Source organism: Phyllostomus hastatus, unplaced genomic scaffold, assembly GCF_019186645.2.
Source record: "Phyllostomus hastatus isolate PE091 unplaced genomic scaffold, TTU_PhHast_1.1 phas_contig_150, whole genome shotgun sequence".
Classification (NCBI taxonomy): Eukaryota; Metazoa; Chordata; class Mammalia; order Chiroptera; family Phyllostomidae; genus Phyllostomus; species Phyllostomus hastatus.
The window spans coordinates 991,488-1,006,692 of NW_025333611.1; the positions used below are offsets into that span (position 1 = coordinate 991,488).

At 67.9% G+C, this 15,205-nt stretch overlaps 1 protein-coding gene across 1 annotated transcript in view; it reads right to left on the reverse strand.

The window, feature by feature from the left end:
* LOC123807786 (kinesin-like protein KIF19) overlaps window positions 1-15,205 on the reverse strand; it is a 24,592-nt gene continuing 9,387 nt past the window's right edge. Inside the window, exons 9-21 of the mRNA XM_045821841.1 lie at window positions 14,596-14,790; window positions 13,009-13,161; window positions 12,550-12,672; window positions 10,438-10,588; window positions 9,070-9,247; window positions 7,571-7,763; window positions 6,417-6,687; window positions 5,762-5,883; window positions 5,228-5,355; window positions 4,912-5,020; window positions 4,379-4,726; window positions 2,855-3,002; window positions 1-101 (exon numbers count right to left, since the gene is read on the reverse strand). Of these exons, the coding sequence (XP_045677797.1) occupies window positions 1-101; window positions 2,855-3,002; window positions 4,379-4,726; window positions 4,912-5,020; window positions 5,228-5,355; window positions 5,762-5,883; window positions 6,417-6,687; window positions 7,571-7,763; window positions 9,070-9,247; window positions 10,438-10,588; window positions 12,550-12,672; window positions 13,009-13,161; window positions 14,596-14,790 (2,220 nt within the window). The remainder of the gene's footprint in view (window positions 102-2,854; window positions 3,003-4,378; window positions 4,727-4,911; window positions 5,021-5,227; window positions 5,356-5,761; window positions 5,884-6,416; window positions 6,688-7,570; window positions 7,764-9,069; window positions 9,248-10,437; window positions 10,589-12,549; window positions 12,673-13,008; window positions 13,162-14,595; window positions 14,791-15,205) is intronic.

Consider the following 15,205-nt stretch of genomic DNA (forward strand, 5'->3'; position numbering starts at 1 on the left):
TCACTTCGGTCTCCTTGGTCCCCTGGCGCTGCCACCCTGGCGCTTGCGAGGGCTGCTGGGGGGCCGCGGGCTGTGGCGCCGGCCTCCGCCGTCCGCAGACCCTAGAAGGGGCGGGAGACGTGGGTCGGAGGGCAAGGCCGACTCCAGTGACCCCGAGACCCGCCGGGTCACCTGCGGGGCCCCTGGCCACCCACCCGCCAGACTCGGGTCGCACCCACGTGGGCTCCCGTCCCCCTGCCGGGTGTCCTGCCCGAGCCCTGGGCCACCCTCCAGGCCTGACCGCCCCCACCCGGAGCTTCACCCCTGAGCCCGTCTCGGCCACGGCTGCTCTGGTGACAGCAGGCCTGTCCACGGGCCGCCCGGCCACCTTGTCCGCAGGGGGGACACGCACGCGCTGCCGGTGCACCCCTCCCCCCCCCACAAGACACGCGGTTTGACCGCTGGGCACCGCCGGCAGTCACACAGCCTGCTCCGCTCCGGGAGCGCCTGGCCCAAGGCCACGGCCAGTCCGCACCTGTGAGAGCCCTTCCCGGAGAACCCTGCAAAGGGAGGCACAGTGACGAGAGGTCCTGCCCGGAACAGGCCCGAGAGGGGTGGGTTCAGGGTCCAGCGGGGACCCAGGACCAGCCCTCCCTCCCTCCTTCCTGTTCCCCAAAGACTTCCCGGTGGTGCACTGATCCGCCCCAGGGCTTGCTGTGGGCTGGCTCACGGGGAGAGGCAATGGGGCCACAGGTGCCGGGGGGGGGGGGCGGGGGTCCGGAGGACATGGGCCTCCCGGGCTGGGGGTGGGGAACGGGACCTCAGCCGTCACCGGGACTCGCCCTTTCCTGACACCTGCTGGGGCCCTGCCGGCCCCCCCTGTTTATCGGAAAAGGCTGATTTCTCTTGTCCCCGGACAGGGCACCAGCGGACCCCAGGGACTCGCTCCTCATCCGTCCCGCAGTGGCCGGGACTCGCCCTCTGTTATCAGAGGGCTGTGGAACGTTCATGGGTCAAGTTCAGGGGACCCGAGCTCTGCGCCCCCGGGGCTGCTTTTCGAGATCCCGACGGTGAGCTGTTCATCAAGAAACAAGACTCAGGGAGAACCTTTGACCCGCCCCCCTCCTGTGCAAGAGATTCAGGCGGAGACACCTGCTTCAGGAGGGAGACCGCAGGACACTGCTTCGGGGTGACGGGGGTGCAGTGCGGTCCACAGGGGGGCAGCCCGGGGCCTGCTGACCCAGTTTCTGGGTCCCCAGGGCGGGGCGTGCTCCTGCCCTCGTGTTCCACGCTTCCTCCACGCCCCGCGGATCGCCTCTGAAGTCCGACGCCCTTTCCCCCGCTTCCTCCTCTGTCCAGAAATGAACTTTCATGGGGATGTCCCCTAGTGCACGTATTAAACGCCGAGTCTCTCCTGTTAGCCTGGCCCCGTCAGTCGGGCCATTAGCCCGGCCTGGGAGGCGGCGGCGGGGAGCGTGCTGGTGACTTTTAGCCCCCGGGGGTGCGACCGGGACCAGACCAGGAGGAAGCGGCCTGCTCTGCGGGGGCTGGGCTTCCCTCCCCCACCGTCCAGCTGGGAATTTCTGGGCGTTTCGCAAGGAAACGCCACAGTAAAGTGCATCCCGTCTCCACCATCCAGACACACGGAGTCCAAGGGGCTCCTCTCCAGACGGGACAGGATGCGGAGGGCTGACCTGGGAGACCAGGGCCTCCCAGAGGCCCCCCCAGAGCTCTCGTGAGGACAAAGGGACTGGCGCCTGTAGAGCGCCCGGCGCGCAGCGGGTGCCGAGTGCCTGGGAGCTCTCACCACGCAGCCAGTGACAGAGGCCCGTTCGAGAACCGGCCGGCTGGCTGGCTGCTTTCTCCAGTCGATGTTGGACGGACACTTTTATAAGTGTTACAGAAATCTTCACTGGAAAGGCTAAATGAAAAATTTTTAAAAAGGCAGAAACCAGCCCTGGCTGGTGCGGCTCAGTGGACTGAGCACCGGCCTGGGAACCAAAGGGTCGCCAGTTCGATTCCCAGTCAGGGCACATGCCTGGGTTGTGGGCCAGGTCCCCAGTAGGGGGCGCCTGAGAGGCAACCAGGCATTGATGTTTCTCTCCCTCTCTCTCTCCCTCCCTTCCCCTCTCTCTAGAAATAAATCAATAAAATCTAAAAAGAAAAAAAAGATGGGCAGAATGCAGGCCACGGACCCAGGTGTGGGGCCGTCCAAGTACCACATGCGTTTCTAAACGCTCGGTCTCCTCTTCTGTCCTCCTCTGTTGGGGTCAGTGACGGTCTGGGGTCCCCTCTCAGGACCCCCGACGTCCGCCTACCTGCTGCAGCCACTGGGGCGCGTGGGGAGCAACCTGACACCCTGTCCCAGGCGCAGGGGATCCCGACGCTGCTCGCCCTTAGCGAGGGCGTCACCAGGCAGTGCAGCCGCTGTCTCTGAAGGGGGGGGAACTACGAGTGTCTCTCATTTGTGACTTTATCTGTTTTCCTAAGTCACCACAGCACGCACAGGTCGTTTTTGCAGCGACCACAGCGCAGGAGCCAGACTCAAAGCTGCACTGGAGGAGGCTGCGGCGGCCCAGAGCGCGGGCCGAACGTGGGCGTCCCGCCGCAGGGCACGGGGTGGTCATCATTCCAACCCCTGCTGGCCGGCAGGGGGGGCAGGCCGGGAGCTAAGCACCCTGGACCCACGACTCCCCAGGGAGCCAGCGGCCTCGGCCCCCTCGCTGCCCGGAGACCCCGAAACCCACCCACATGAGGAGCAGGCACTGGTCACGCCTTCCCAAGGTCGAGGCTGGAGACCGGGGTTGGGGGGCGAGGGGGAGTCCCAGCGATGCCCACAAAGCCAGCGTGCCGCTCTCTCTTTCGGGCCCCGTACCTGCGTGGAGGCTGAGGCCAGGTTTCACCTTGGGGGCCGCGGGGACCGCGGGGAGGAAGCCCCGCCCCAAGGGCAGCTGCTGGGGTGCAGGGGGCGTCTGGCTCTCGGTCGAGTGCTCCAGGGACGGGGGCTGAGGCCTCTCTGCCACCTGCAGGGGAAAAAGTCACACAGCAGGCAGGGTGTGGGGAGCGGGTGGGAAGAAGTAAAACGTCCAGCCGCACCCTGCAATGCTTAGACGCCCACTGTGTGCGGACCACTGCGGGGACGTGGGGCGGCTCAGGGACCACGAGGGGCAGGACCACCGCAGACGCTCTCCTGCCACCCCCAGTGAGGAGGGCTGCCTGGCCCCCCCCCATTTCTCCTCCCCACAGCGCCCCCCACTGGGACCAGTAACATTTAAATACACAGACTGGGGGCAGCAGACTGCCCCCTGAAACGGGTGGGCCACACCCGATCCGCTGAAGGCCAGAGGAGAGCAGAAAGGCCGACCCCCCTGTGGGCCGGAGAGACTCCTGCAGCCCGGGCTGCCCCGAGACAAGAGGCTGGCCTTTTCCGCCGCTGGACTGAGTGGGACCGGAACGCCAGTGCCCCCGCGGCTCCGGCCTGCTGAGCGGGGTCTGCCAGCCCCCGACGCCGCAGGGGCCGACGGCTCACAATACACCTCTCTCCGTCGCCCCTCCCTCTCATCCCCTTTCTCTGGAGAGCCCCGACCGCCGCCGCCGCAGCTCTGCTCCTGCAGAGCAGTCAGCAGCGAACTTCCGTCTGACGCGCAGACACCTCAGCGCCCCCAGCGGACTGCAGCGCCCCCCCACCCACCAGGGACAAGCCTGCCCACTCACCCTCAGTCCAGGGCCCAGGGAGAAGGAACCCCCCAAAGTGATATAGCCCCCAGGAACCCTCCCCCACGAAGCAATCAACAGGACACTCTGCTGGAGCTCTCCGAGCTTTGCTGAAACGCTGTCGAGACCTTCGCCCAGGTCGCCACTGTCCGACACCCCGAGACAACGGCTCGAGCGAAAGCGTGGTCCGTCTTGGGATGCAGACATCATGCGCGACCATCACAGCCGAGGGGGTGCCGAGGTGGCCACCCTCAGGGAACAGAAGACCACAAAGCGGCCCCGGAGGGGATCGTGCGTGGCCGGTTGCCCCCCGGGTGCTGCTAGATGAGCGTCTGTGCGCCCGTGCCAACGTGGAAGCCCTCGGCCCACACGCAATACTGTCAGCGGAGGATGCGCTTTAGAACCAGGGGAATGCCACAGCTTTCTGGCGTTCGGAGACAAAGTCAGCGCAGGCCCCGGATAATGTCTGAGACGGCGCTAAGGAAGACCAGTCCCACCAAACCCCATCACTACCGGACCCCACCAGGGCCCGCGTGGCTCAGGCGATGTGCAGTGTGGGCGGGGGTCCCTCCCAGCTCCCAGCACCGGGGACCCCCACCCCCGTGCCCCTGCTGCGCCTGCCCTTCCCTCTCTGCTGTCCACCTGGAGTCCGGGGACCGAAGGGCCCAGGCCCATGACCACCCACTGGCTGCGTGCCCCAGGTGAGAAGGAGGGGCGCCCGCTTCCTGCTGGCCTTCCTCTCTGCAGAGCCGCCCCGGCCCGCACGGGCGTGGGGTCCCCTCCTGTCTGCTGGGCATGGGTCCCTGGGGCCCGGGGCTACCTCCTCTGGACGGTGGAGGGAGGAGCGGCCGCTGGCCCCCTCTCGGTGCTGCGCCTTGGAGCGCCGGGTGGCCGCGATGAGGGCGATGCTCTTGGTGCCCAAGGCCATCTCCTTGAGGGCGGCGGCCGCCGCCCTGGGGGTGTCCAGCTCCAGGCCAGCCACTGGCGAGCACAGCTTGGAGACCCGGCTCCTCGCACGCAGAGAGCCGGACTTCTGCAGGGTGGCAGCAGGGGCGGGTGGTCACGCAGGGCCCCAGCAGCAGACCCAGGGACAGGGACTCCACCCAAGTAGTTCATTTGTGGGGGGGACTGCTTTGGGGACGGGGCAGGGGCAAGGGCCAGGGAGGTGGTGCACGAGGAGGCCAGCTCTAAAGGGCCCCTGACCCCGCACACACCCACCTCCCGCGATGGTGGCGTGAGCAGGATGCGGAGGGCGGGCGGAGGGACCAGGACGCCCTGCTTTCCCGGCTTTTTCGAGGGTGTGGCTTTCGAGGACACGTGGCCATCGCTGCAGACAGGAAACAGGCATTGGTCAGGGGCTGGTGGGCGTGGCCCAGAGAGGGTGTGGCCCGGAGGGGCGTGGCCTGCCGATTCTGCAGTGTTGTGAGGGGCACGCACACCACAGGAGGACCCCGAGGCCCCCAGTCCTGGCCCCACCCCGGGCCCCTGGCGGTCTCACCTGGAACCAAGAGCAGAGGAGGCAGGGCCGGCTCACCTGTCCATGTCCAGCAGCACTGGCGGCAGCTCCAACTGCCCACCGCATGGGAGGTCCCTCCAGTCGTCCAGCTGGTCTCGGCTGGACTCCTCCGGTGGCGGTGGAGTCGCGGCCCCAACAGAGCCGTCCTGGGACCGGACAGAGTTGCTGAGGGAGGCGGCAGGGGCCAGGGCCACGGGCAGGTGGCTGTGTCCAGCCGAGGTCCCCGACAGGCCACAGGGAGGTCCCGTCCCTCCCGGCCACCACCCCCCGAAGGAAGATCCCCGCGGGGAGGCCGAGCAGCAGCCCGTTCGCTCGCCCCACCGAACGCCCACTGTGGCAACAAGGAGGCCTGTGAGCCTGAGCGAGTGCTAGGGCCGCAGGCGGGCCTCGGCCCTAAAGCAAAACTGGGACTCAGGGAAGTGTCTGCTATCGGAGCACCTCAAGGCCGCAGGTCCAACAGAATCCCCCCGTGGCCCAGCAGTGGCACCCCTGGGTGGGTGGGTGGGTGGGGCCGGGCTGAGCCGGCACTGCGCTCGCGCCCCGGGCACTCACCCGCAGGGAGCTGGCCATGGCCGAGTGCAGCCGCAGCAGGCGGTCCAGCGAGCCCTCGTCCCGCTCCCGAGAGTACAGGCCGTAGTTCTCGGCCAGCGCTGTGGGCACCGGCAGGCCGCCGTCTGCAGGGGCCGGGGGGCAGGTCGGGGACACAGCCGCTTGTTACCAAGGGGGGGGTCCCCACTGTGGAAGGTGACTGCTCCCCCCTTCACATGCACAGACATGCATGCACAGACACGCAGACATGGTTGCACACCCATACACGCATGAGCACGTGCACACAGAGACATGCACACATGTGCACGTGTGCTCGCACAGGCATGTGCATGCACACAGACACATGCACAGGCGTGCACAGGCATGCCCGCACACACGCGGACATGTTTCCGTGAGAACAGAAAGTTAAAACAAGAGAAGCCGGGGCAGCAGCCCGGAGACGGCAGGAAGGGGGGGCGGCCGCCTGCACAGGCTCACGGAGTGGAGCGGAGGAGGGACCCGCGGGTGGCAGGGCCTGGGAGCACGGGCTGCAGGGAACACAGGCAGCCCCCCGCAGGAGGCTCGACCCATCGTGGGGCCCTGAGCCCTGGCGAAGGGGCGGTGGGGGGGACGCACGGGTGAGCGAGGAGAGCAGAGCAGAGAGCCAAGCCGGCCTCACCCCGAAGGAGCCGCCGCTGGTCCCGGATGATGCGCTCGCACAGCCGCCGGTGCTGGTGGCAGCGCCGGAGGAGCCGGTCCTTCTGGCACAGCAGGCTGTCCCGGCGCAGGAGGCCGGCCTGCAGCCCCGCGTTCTCCAGCTCCAGCTCCTGGGCCCGGCACAGCAGCCGCAGCGCCTCCTGCTGGTCCTCGCTGAGGGCCCGGGCGGGCAGCAGCCGCTCCAGCTGCGCAGCCTTGCTCTGGGCGCTGGCCAGGCGCTGCTCCAGCCCCGCCTGGCGGAGAGACGGCACACTCAGGCACACGCCGGGGTCTCCGCTGCGGCACCTGCTCGCCACACCCACGAAAACACACAGGTGCTGGGCTCTGAGGACGCGTGGCCACGCCCCTGCGTTAGCCCTGCCTTTTCTGTTCTGTGTGCCATGTGCTGACTGACACCCGGGCCCCGCTGACCTGAGGGCCTGACCGCCCAGGGCTGGCCGAGTCCTACAGACAGAGACCTCCCCCTCCCCCAGGAGCACGCCTTTCAGGTGCAGACCCCCAGCCCGGAGCCCACGCCCCACCCTCCCCTGGGGGCTCTCACACTCTGGCCCCTGGCCACCAGCCCTCGTCACCCAGGGCCACTACCAGACAGCGAGGGACCGACCTGTGCCCCGGAGCCCGCCGGAATGCACCAAACAGCCACCCCTGAGCCCGCTCACCTGCCTCACCTGCCCCTTCCCATGGAAAGGCTCCGTCCTGGGTCCCCCCCCACCGCCCCAGCTGTCTGACCGGCTCTGGTGCACACGCTCCTCTCAGGGACTGTGCGTAACACACTCTGAGGACGGCAGCGAGGAGCTGGCTGCCGTCCACACGCAGAGGCAGCAGGGTCTGGGGGATGCCCCACGGCCACTCCTGCCCTGCTGCCCCTGCAGCCCCTGAAGTGGCCGTGGCTCTGACACACAGGGGCGTGGCTTTGCCCTCGGACCCGTCACCTCTCTGGGGGTTGGGGACAACCTCTCCGACCTCTCTGAACCCCAGTTTTCCGGCCCATGGAGGGGCTGCACGTGGCCCCCCACCGTGGGGGTACAGCGAAGGGGCCGTGCCCGGGAACGCTCAGCGAATGCTGGTGACTCGGCACCACCGAGCCACGGGGGCCCGCCCAGCCCTTCTCCCCACCTGCAGGGCCACGGTCTTCCGCTGCTCGGCCAGCAGCAGGCTGACCTCCTCTCTGGCCAGGGTCACCTCGTGCGGCTCTGCGGGCGCGTCCTCCTCCCCGTCCCCGTCCGCGTCGGCCCCCTCCGCCTCCTGCCGCTCGTCCCTCTCGGGGGACTCATCCTGGGCATGGGGGTGCATCCTCTCCCGCTCCCAGCTGCAGCCGTGACAGGGGTCAGGGGTCATGGGTCAGAGTGCAAGCCTCGCGCCCGGGCTGGGAGCCCCCGTGGGCCCCTGTGGTCGACTCGCAGGCGTGGGCATGAAAATGGGGCGGAATGGGGTCTGCTATCTGATTTCTTCCACGTCCGTAAAAAACAGAAGTTATGAAGAAAAACTGGAAAAAATAAGGAAGCGGCAAAGATACACACAGGATCACCAAGTGACGAGGACGCTGCAGCCAGCCCGGCCCCTCCCACCCGGTGCCCCCAAGGCCCCCTCCCTGAGCCCCGTCGGCCCCTCGGCTGTGAAACATGGGTGGGTGACGACAGCACCCCCGGGCCCTGTGGTCTCAGGGCAGAGCCTGCCACAGCGCCCGGGTGCATCTGAACCACAGGGCGCGGGCTGGAAAGGCGGGGCTCCAGGGGTGGGGACAGCGGCTTTCATGTGGAGTCCCTGGGGTGCAGGCGTCCTGTGGGATTTGGCAAATGCCCGGAGAGGAGGAGGAGGAGGAGGGGCGGGGGCAGAAGGGACGGAAAGCCGCACGTGCGGTTCGTCCAGGACAGTGTGGTGACCCCGTGTCGTTGTTCACGAGGCCCCCACCCCCCACACGTCCCTGTTGGGGTGACCAGCCACACGGCCAGTCCCCTGCCCGGGGTCAGCCTGTTCACAGAAGGGTGGACAGGGAGCAACTGCGGGGCAGTCGAGAGAGCCCTGGCCAGTGGACACACAACTGTGGGCTGACCCTGCCCCTCTGAGCCTCGGTGTCCACTCCGGTCACATGGCTGAGGCGGGCCCGAGAGGCTGGCCCTGCACCCGGCCTGTGAGAAAGAGACCAGAGTGGTGGGGTGGGGTGGGCTGGGGGTGGGGGGCATCCTCCACCTGCTCCAGCCTTGCTGCAGGGCGGAAGGCACGGGAGGGAGTGGGCCACGGGTCAGCTGGGAAGAGGGGGGCCCTTGGCCAAAGTGCCCTATGGGAAGCCCTGGCCAGGTAGCTCGGTTGGTTGGAGCATCAGCCCGATACACCAAGGTCGCAGGTTCGATCCCCAGTCAGGGCACACACACAAGCAGCAACTGAAAAATGCATACATAAGTGCAGCAAATCAACGCTTCTACATCTTTCTCCCTTCCTCTCTCTCTCTCTCAAGTAAAAATTAAAAAACAGAGTTCCCCGTGGGGACCCGCAGGCAGTAGGGGGAGGCTGGACAGTAGCAAAAGGAGGAGCTCCCGCCGGCAGCCCCACTGGCCCTTCCCGGCTGCCCTGCCCCTTCGGGTGTGCGGGGCCGGGCCGGCGGGCGGCACACTCACTCCGCGATGGCCAGCAGGTGGCGGGACACGGCGACGTGCAGGTCCACGCTGGCGTTCTCCAGCTCCAGCAGGCTGCGCCGCATCTCCAGCTGCTCCTCGAAGGCCCCCACGAGCTGGGCCCGGATCCTGCTCATCTGCAGGCGGCTGTCGTCCTCCGTGTCCTGGGTGGGCGTCGTGGCTGGGGGCCACAGAGAGCCAGCTGTCCCGGGAGCAAGGCCACCTGAGCCATGATTGCCACCAAACTAGGTCGGGCCCAAGGAGGCGCTCCATCCACGTGTGTGGGTGGGTAGGTGACGGAGGGGTGGTGGGGCCAGGGGGGTGATGATTGGATGGATGGATGGGTGGATGGATGGATGGATGATTGTGTGGATGGATGGATGGGTGGGTGGGTGGGTGGATTGGTGGATGCATGGTGGGTGGATGGATGGACTGGTGTGCTCTCAACTCCATCTTTGTAAGAATACTTAAAAACCCCATCTCGAGGCTTTAGACTCAACCACCCTGTCACAGGAAGCACGGAGCGCAGAGGGACGCTCAGCTCAGCTCAGCGGGAGGTAAGAAACCCCACGGGACGCGCGACTCCCGCGGGAATCACAGGGAAACCGGAACAAGAGGGCGGGGAGGCCCGGAGAGCAGAAGAGACTCAGGAGACGTGCCCACCACGTTGGGTGCGTGGGGCTTGGGGGGATTCTGCTCAGACAAAACCCACTGCAGTCGGCTCAGAGGCTCAGCACAGGGTGGGCGTGCGGATCTGACCGCCAGAGGGCAGGCGAGGGCGCGAGCAGGTCGGCGCTCCCGTGCCTCCGCCGCGGAGAGGACTCCTGACGTTTCCGCGGGGAATTTTGTGGGGATTACGCTGACGTTTGCAGGCACGAAGGGCAGGGTGTCTGGGACGCACCGCCGGATAGCCAGACACCCGGACGGAGAGTGGGAGGGGTTCTGGGGGAGGCCTGAGCGCGGGTCCCCGGGGGGGCGGTCTGGATCCCCCAGAGCAGGCCCATTGAGTGACTCAGGCCCTCCTTGGCCTGGCGGCTACAGCTGACCCCGAGGTCACCCCTGGGCTCCTCCCTCAGCACCTGCCACGTTCTCCAGGCGAAGCCGCCACGCCGAGGACCGCCCTCCACGCGTGTGTGTCACCGTCACCGACCAAACAGGCACAGCCCTGCCGGCGGTCTCACCCCACTGCAGACTGGGCATCTCCCGGCGGCTCTCCGCACGGGGCCAGCGCTCCCCTCGCGCTCAGAACGCACCCGGCCCCCCGTCAGCGGCCTCCCCGCCTCACTTCCCACCGCAGGGGCACCTTCCGCTCCTCGCACGAACCCCGCCCCAAGCCAGCGCGGCCCCAGGTCTGCGCACCGGGGTCCCTACCCTGCGGGTCCCGGGCCCCGGGCTCGCTCCTCTTCCCCGGGTCCTGCCTCTCCACCTTGGACTTGAGGTGCTCGATCTGCCTGCGCAGGTCGGAGATGACGCCCGTGCGCTGGTCGCCGTGGCAGGACACGTTCAGCAGGTTGCGCTTGACCTGGCGGGGCAGGACACGCCCGGGGTCAGGGCCGGCGGGCTGCCTGGCGAAGGGAACGTCCCGACAGCTGCACGTTTGCGCCAAAAACACCCAGACTGTCCTGTGGCAAAAATCCAAACCAGTGCAGCTTGGCCTCAAAGAGAAGGAGGTTCTGACAGGTCCAACATGGACGGACCCCGAGGACACTGCACGGCGGTGGGACAGGAGACAGACACGGGAGGACACGCCCTGGCGAGCCCAGGCCTGGAGGGTCAGGTTCACAGACAGAAGGAGGTGGGGCACCAGGGGCTGGCGGAGGGGCGCGGGCGTCTAGTGGGGCAGCGTCTCAGTGTGGGGAGATGGGAAGTTCTGGAGCGGTCGCTGGTGCCGGCGGCAGGACGGCGTGACTGTGCCTAAAGCTGACACTCTGGACGTGGTTAAAACCGTGGATTTCATGTCCTGCGTGTTTTGCCACAGCAAAAAAAAAGTGGAAACAGCTCTGGCTGGTGGAGCTCAGTGGATTGAGCGCTGGCCAGTGGATTGAGAGCCAAACCAAAGGGTTGCAGGTTCGATTCCCAGTCAGGGCACGTGCCTGGGTTGCAGGCCAGGTCTCCAGTAGGGGGCGCACGAGAGGCAACCACACATGGATGTTTCTCTCCCTCTCTTTCTCCCTCCTTTCCCCCGTCTAAAAAAATAAATTAAAATGAAAATCTTTAAAAAATACAGTAAAAACAACCCACCGGGTTTGCAGAAAGCTCCCCAGGGAACACGCTGCCGCTGTGTGGCCGTGAGCCCCTCACGCCTCCTGTGTGGAGCTGCACACACGCGTGTGGGACCACAGGCCCAGCACTGGGTTTTACGCGAACTATCTCAGAGGCGGCCACTCGTCCCCAAGCGGCCTCCCGGAGCGACGAGGAGTCCTGGAGGTGGCCGTCGGCACAGGCGGGTCTGCCCCCCTCTGACCGCTGCAGAGCGGCTTGTCCCGTCCCCTCTGACGGGCAGCGCGGGGGCGTCCCCAGCGCTGCGCCTCTGGGAGCCTTTCGCTCCCGCAGACGGGGGCGATGGGTGCAGTCGCCCACAGTCTGCTCTCTGCACAGCTCGGGGCTCCACTCCCCGACCTGAGCCAGGTCCCCAGCAGAGACGCCCCAGGCCCGGCCTGCTCCGCTGTGCGTCCCTGCAGCGCCCTGCGGGCCCACCTCGGGGCACGTCCCGCAGCTGGGGACAGTCCCTGTGTCCTCTCGAGTCCAGGCCTTCTGCCTGCCCGCGCCCCGTGGCCAAGCGCAGGGTCTGGGTGAGGGGGAAACCCACCCTCCGTCTCATGTTGTCATAGCGCCTCACTCAGAGCCGGACACCAGGGAGGGTCCCCTCGTGTTTGGGGACAGGTGACACTGACAACTGCACCCATCACAGCGGCCCTCGGGCGCCGGGAACCAAGCGGGCCGCGTGCACCATCTCGCTGAAGGCTGGGGCGGGGGCGGGGGGACAGCGTGGACAGACCAGCACAGCGGTGTGGGAGGACTCCCCTGTGGAAGCTGGTGACGCTTTCTCTCTCCGCACGCCAGCTGCCCAGGCTGTGACCCGGGGCGACCTAGGACCCTGCCAGGCTGGGGGTAAGTCCACGTGCCGGCGCCGTGAGCCCTGCAAATGTGCCGTTCATGGGCAAGCATCTTTGCAGATGACAAAGGGGTGAGGGCAACCTGGACCAGGGACCAGGGGTGCAGGACCAGGGGTGCGGGAGGGCCCTGAGTCCAAGGCCAGCGACCCCGTTGGAGAGGAGGAGCCAGACACAGAGGGAAGAGCAGGCCCTGTGAGCACGCACAGAGCTGGGGGTGTAGGTACGGTCCCCGCAGGGCCCCGGCCAAGGCACGCCTGGAGCCCCCGAGGCAGAGAGGGATGAGGAAGGACGGCCCCCACCAGAGCCCCCAGAGGGAGGGGTGGGAGCCCGAGATAGCAGGAGCGAGCAGGAGGTGGCGGCGGCTCACCCTGGTCTTGATGTTCCTGGCCCTGTGCGCGTACAGCAGGGTGCTCCGCGACTCCTCGAAGTGCGTGCTGGCCGGGCTGATGTGGGCGACCATCACCGTGCGGCTGTTCCCTCCCAGGGCGTCCTGCTCCGGGGGCGGCATGGGCTGGGGGTGTCGGGACAGGCCCTCACCTGCCCTGGGCACAGGCTGTGCCACACTCAGAGGGGTCGGTGTCGGGGCTGGGCCAGGGGGACAGGCAGGGGCTAGAGGTGGTTTCTACGGGGTTTCCTGCCTCCGGGGGTTCCTGGGAGGGTCCCCCGACCCTGGTCAGGGCCTCGACCCCAGCAGCCAAGTCCTGAAAGATGCAGTCAGCCTCGGCAGCAGCACACGGCGCACACCCACGCACGCACAAACGTGTGAGCACACACACACACACAAACACACACGCACACACACACCCGGCCGGCCCGCAGCTCGCACCTTCAGGAGGCGAGTGAGCTTGCTGTCGCGGAAGTTCACGAACTGGGCACGGCCGCCGCCCCTCTCGCTGAGCGCGGCGATGCAGTTGCCCAGCGCCAGCAGCGAGCGGTTGATGTGGCCGCCCTCCTGCAGCCTTTTGCCGCGGTTCTGGGTCTGAGTGGGGAGAGGCCGGGCTGGCGGGGAGGTGGGCTTTGCTGCCCACCCTCTCCCCACGGCGGGTCCCCGGGGAGGGGGCTGAGGGCTGGGGGCCAGAACCCGTGCCCCTGGGGGCCCTGGCCCCGCGTGCACTGACCGTCCTGGAAACCCGGGGCCGGCGACGTCAAGGACAGAGTCCCCTCGGGGAGCACTACCCAGCCACTGGAGGGGTGGGGGCCCTGAGACCCCGTGCCACCTGCCTTACACCGCGTCGGGCATGGGCTGGGTTACGACTGCTAAGCTCCTGGCGCCCCAGAGGGGCAGGAAAGAGATATCACTGATGACCTTCTCTGGCGCCACCTCAGCACAGCAGCATCTCTGCCCCTGGCCCTGGGCTGAGTCCTGCCCGCACGGAAAGCTCAGGCTTGCAAGGGCAGCCGGTAACGGGCAGTCGGTGCAACCCCCAGTCCCGGCGACAGGCGTGGCACGGGGTGGGCGTGTCAGGGGCTTGGGCCAGCAGGGGCTCAGGGCCGGCAGGGTCAGGCCTTGCAAAGCGGACCCCGTCCCCCCAGCAGCCAGGCCGTGCAGGCACTGTTCACTGTCCCCTCCCCCTGGCACGCTTGCCCTCGCACTCCACTGAGCTCCTGTGACCCTCAGGCTCAGCCCTGAGGCGCCTCCACCGCCGCCGCCCTCTTCTGGGCTGTCACAGTCTCCGTGCGGACCCTGAACCTCAAAGCGCAGCCCCCCCGCCCCCACCGTGCTGTCACTGCTCACAGCCTGTCTCCCCCGATTCCCTGAGGCTCCAGGGCCCGAGGGCGGGTCCGGGTCTCTGACCCCGGAGGGCCTGCCACGCGGGAGCCTTCTGCGAACAGGGCCCCGCGGGCTCCCCACGCAGTGCTGGCTGAGGACTAGTTCACACGGCCAGCAGGCGGTGAGCTGAGCGGGCGCCTCGCGGGGCAGGCGCTGTTCTAGGTGCTGAACACACTGCCGGACAGGGTCCTGCTCACAGACCCTACGGGGCGGGCGGAGGACCAGGTGGGGGACAGGGTCCTGCTCACAGACCCCCGGGCGGAGGGTGAGGCGGGGGACCAGGCGGGGGACAGGGTCCTGCTCACAGACCCCACGGGGCGGGCGGAGGACCAGGCGGGGGACAGGGTCCTGCTCACAGACCCCCGGGCGGAGGGTGAGGCGGGGGACCAGGCGGGGGACAGGGTCTTACTCACAGACCCCACGGGGCGGGCGGAGGACCAGGCGGAGGACCAGGCGGGGGACAGGGTCCTGCTCACAGACCCCCGGGCGGAGGGTGAGGCGGGGGACCAGGCGGGGGACAGGGTCCTGCTCACAGACCCCACGGGGCGGGCGGAGGACCAGGCGGAGGACCAGGCGGGGGGCAGGGTCCTGCTCAGGACCCATGGGAGGGACAGAGGACACGGCGAGGGACCAAAGGGGCACCTGGGCCGCCCGCTCCGAGCCCGCCAGGTCCACCATGAAGAGCCGGCCGACGCACGCCTCCCCCGCGGCGTCGGGGCCGCGGCTCTGCTGGCGCACGGTGACCTGCAGCACGGCGTGGGAGCGCGAGGACGTCCGGTTGGTGGCCGTGGGCTCCTGCGTGCGCTGCCGGTTGCCTCTAGTGAGGAGCTGCATGATCTGGGGACAGAGGTGGCGAGTATGGGCGGTCAGGGCCCGAGGGGCTGCGCGCCCCCTCTGGAATCGCCCGGAAAGAGAGGGAGGTGGGCCCCGAGCTCCTCGGGGCACCTCGTGGGCCGTCCCCGTGGTGGGACAGCGGGGGCAGGGCCTGCCCCAGAGGAAGCGTTGGTTTGCGGCACAAAGTGACTCATGGACTGAGGCGTGGACGGTGGCTGAGCCCCTCCCATCCTCTGCCACGGCAGACATCGCCGATGGACTGCCCATCTCTCCCCCACCGAGCGGGGGGCGGAGACCTCCGGGCAGGCGTGTGGAGTGGCAGGTGGGCTGGAACCCAACCATGAGCAAGAGGCTGCTGAGCACCTACTGTGTGCATACCATGCTAGGACTACATACAGAGCAGGGGTGAAGGAAGACA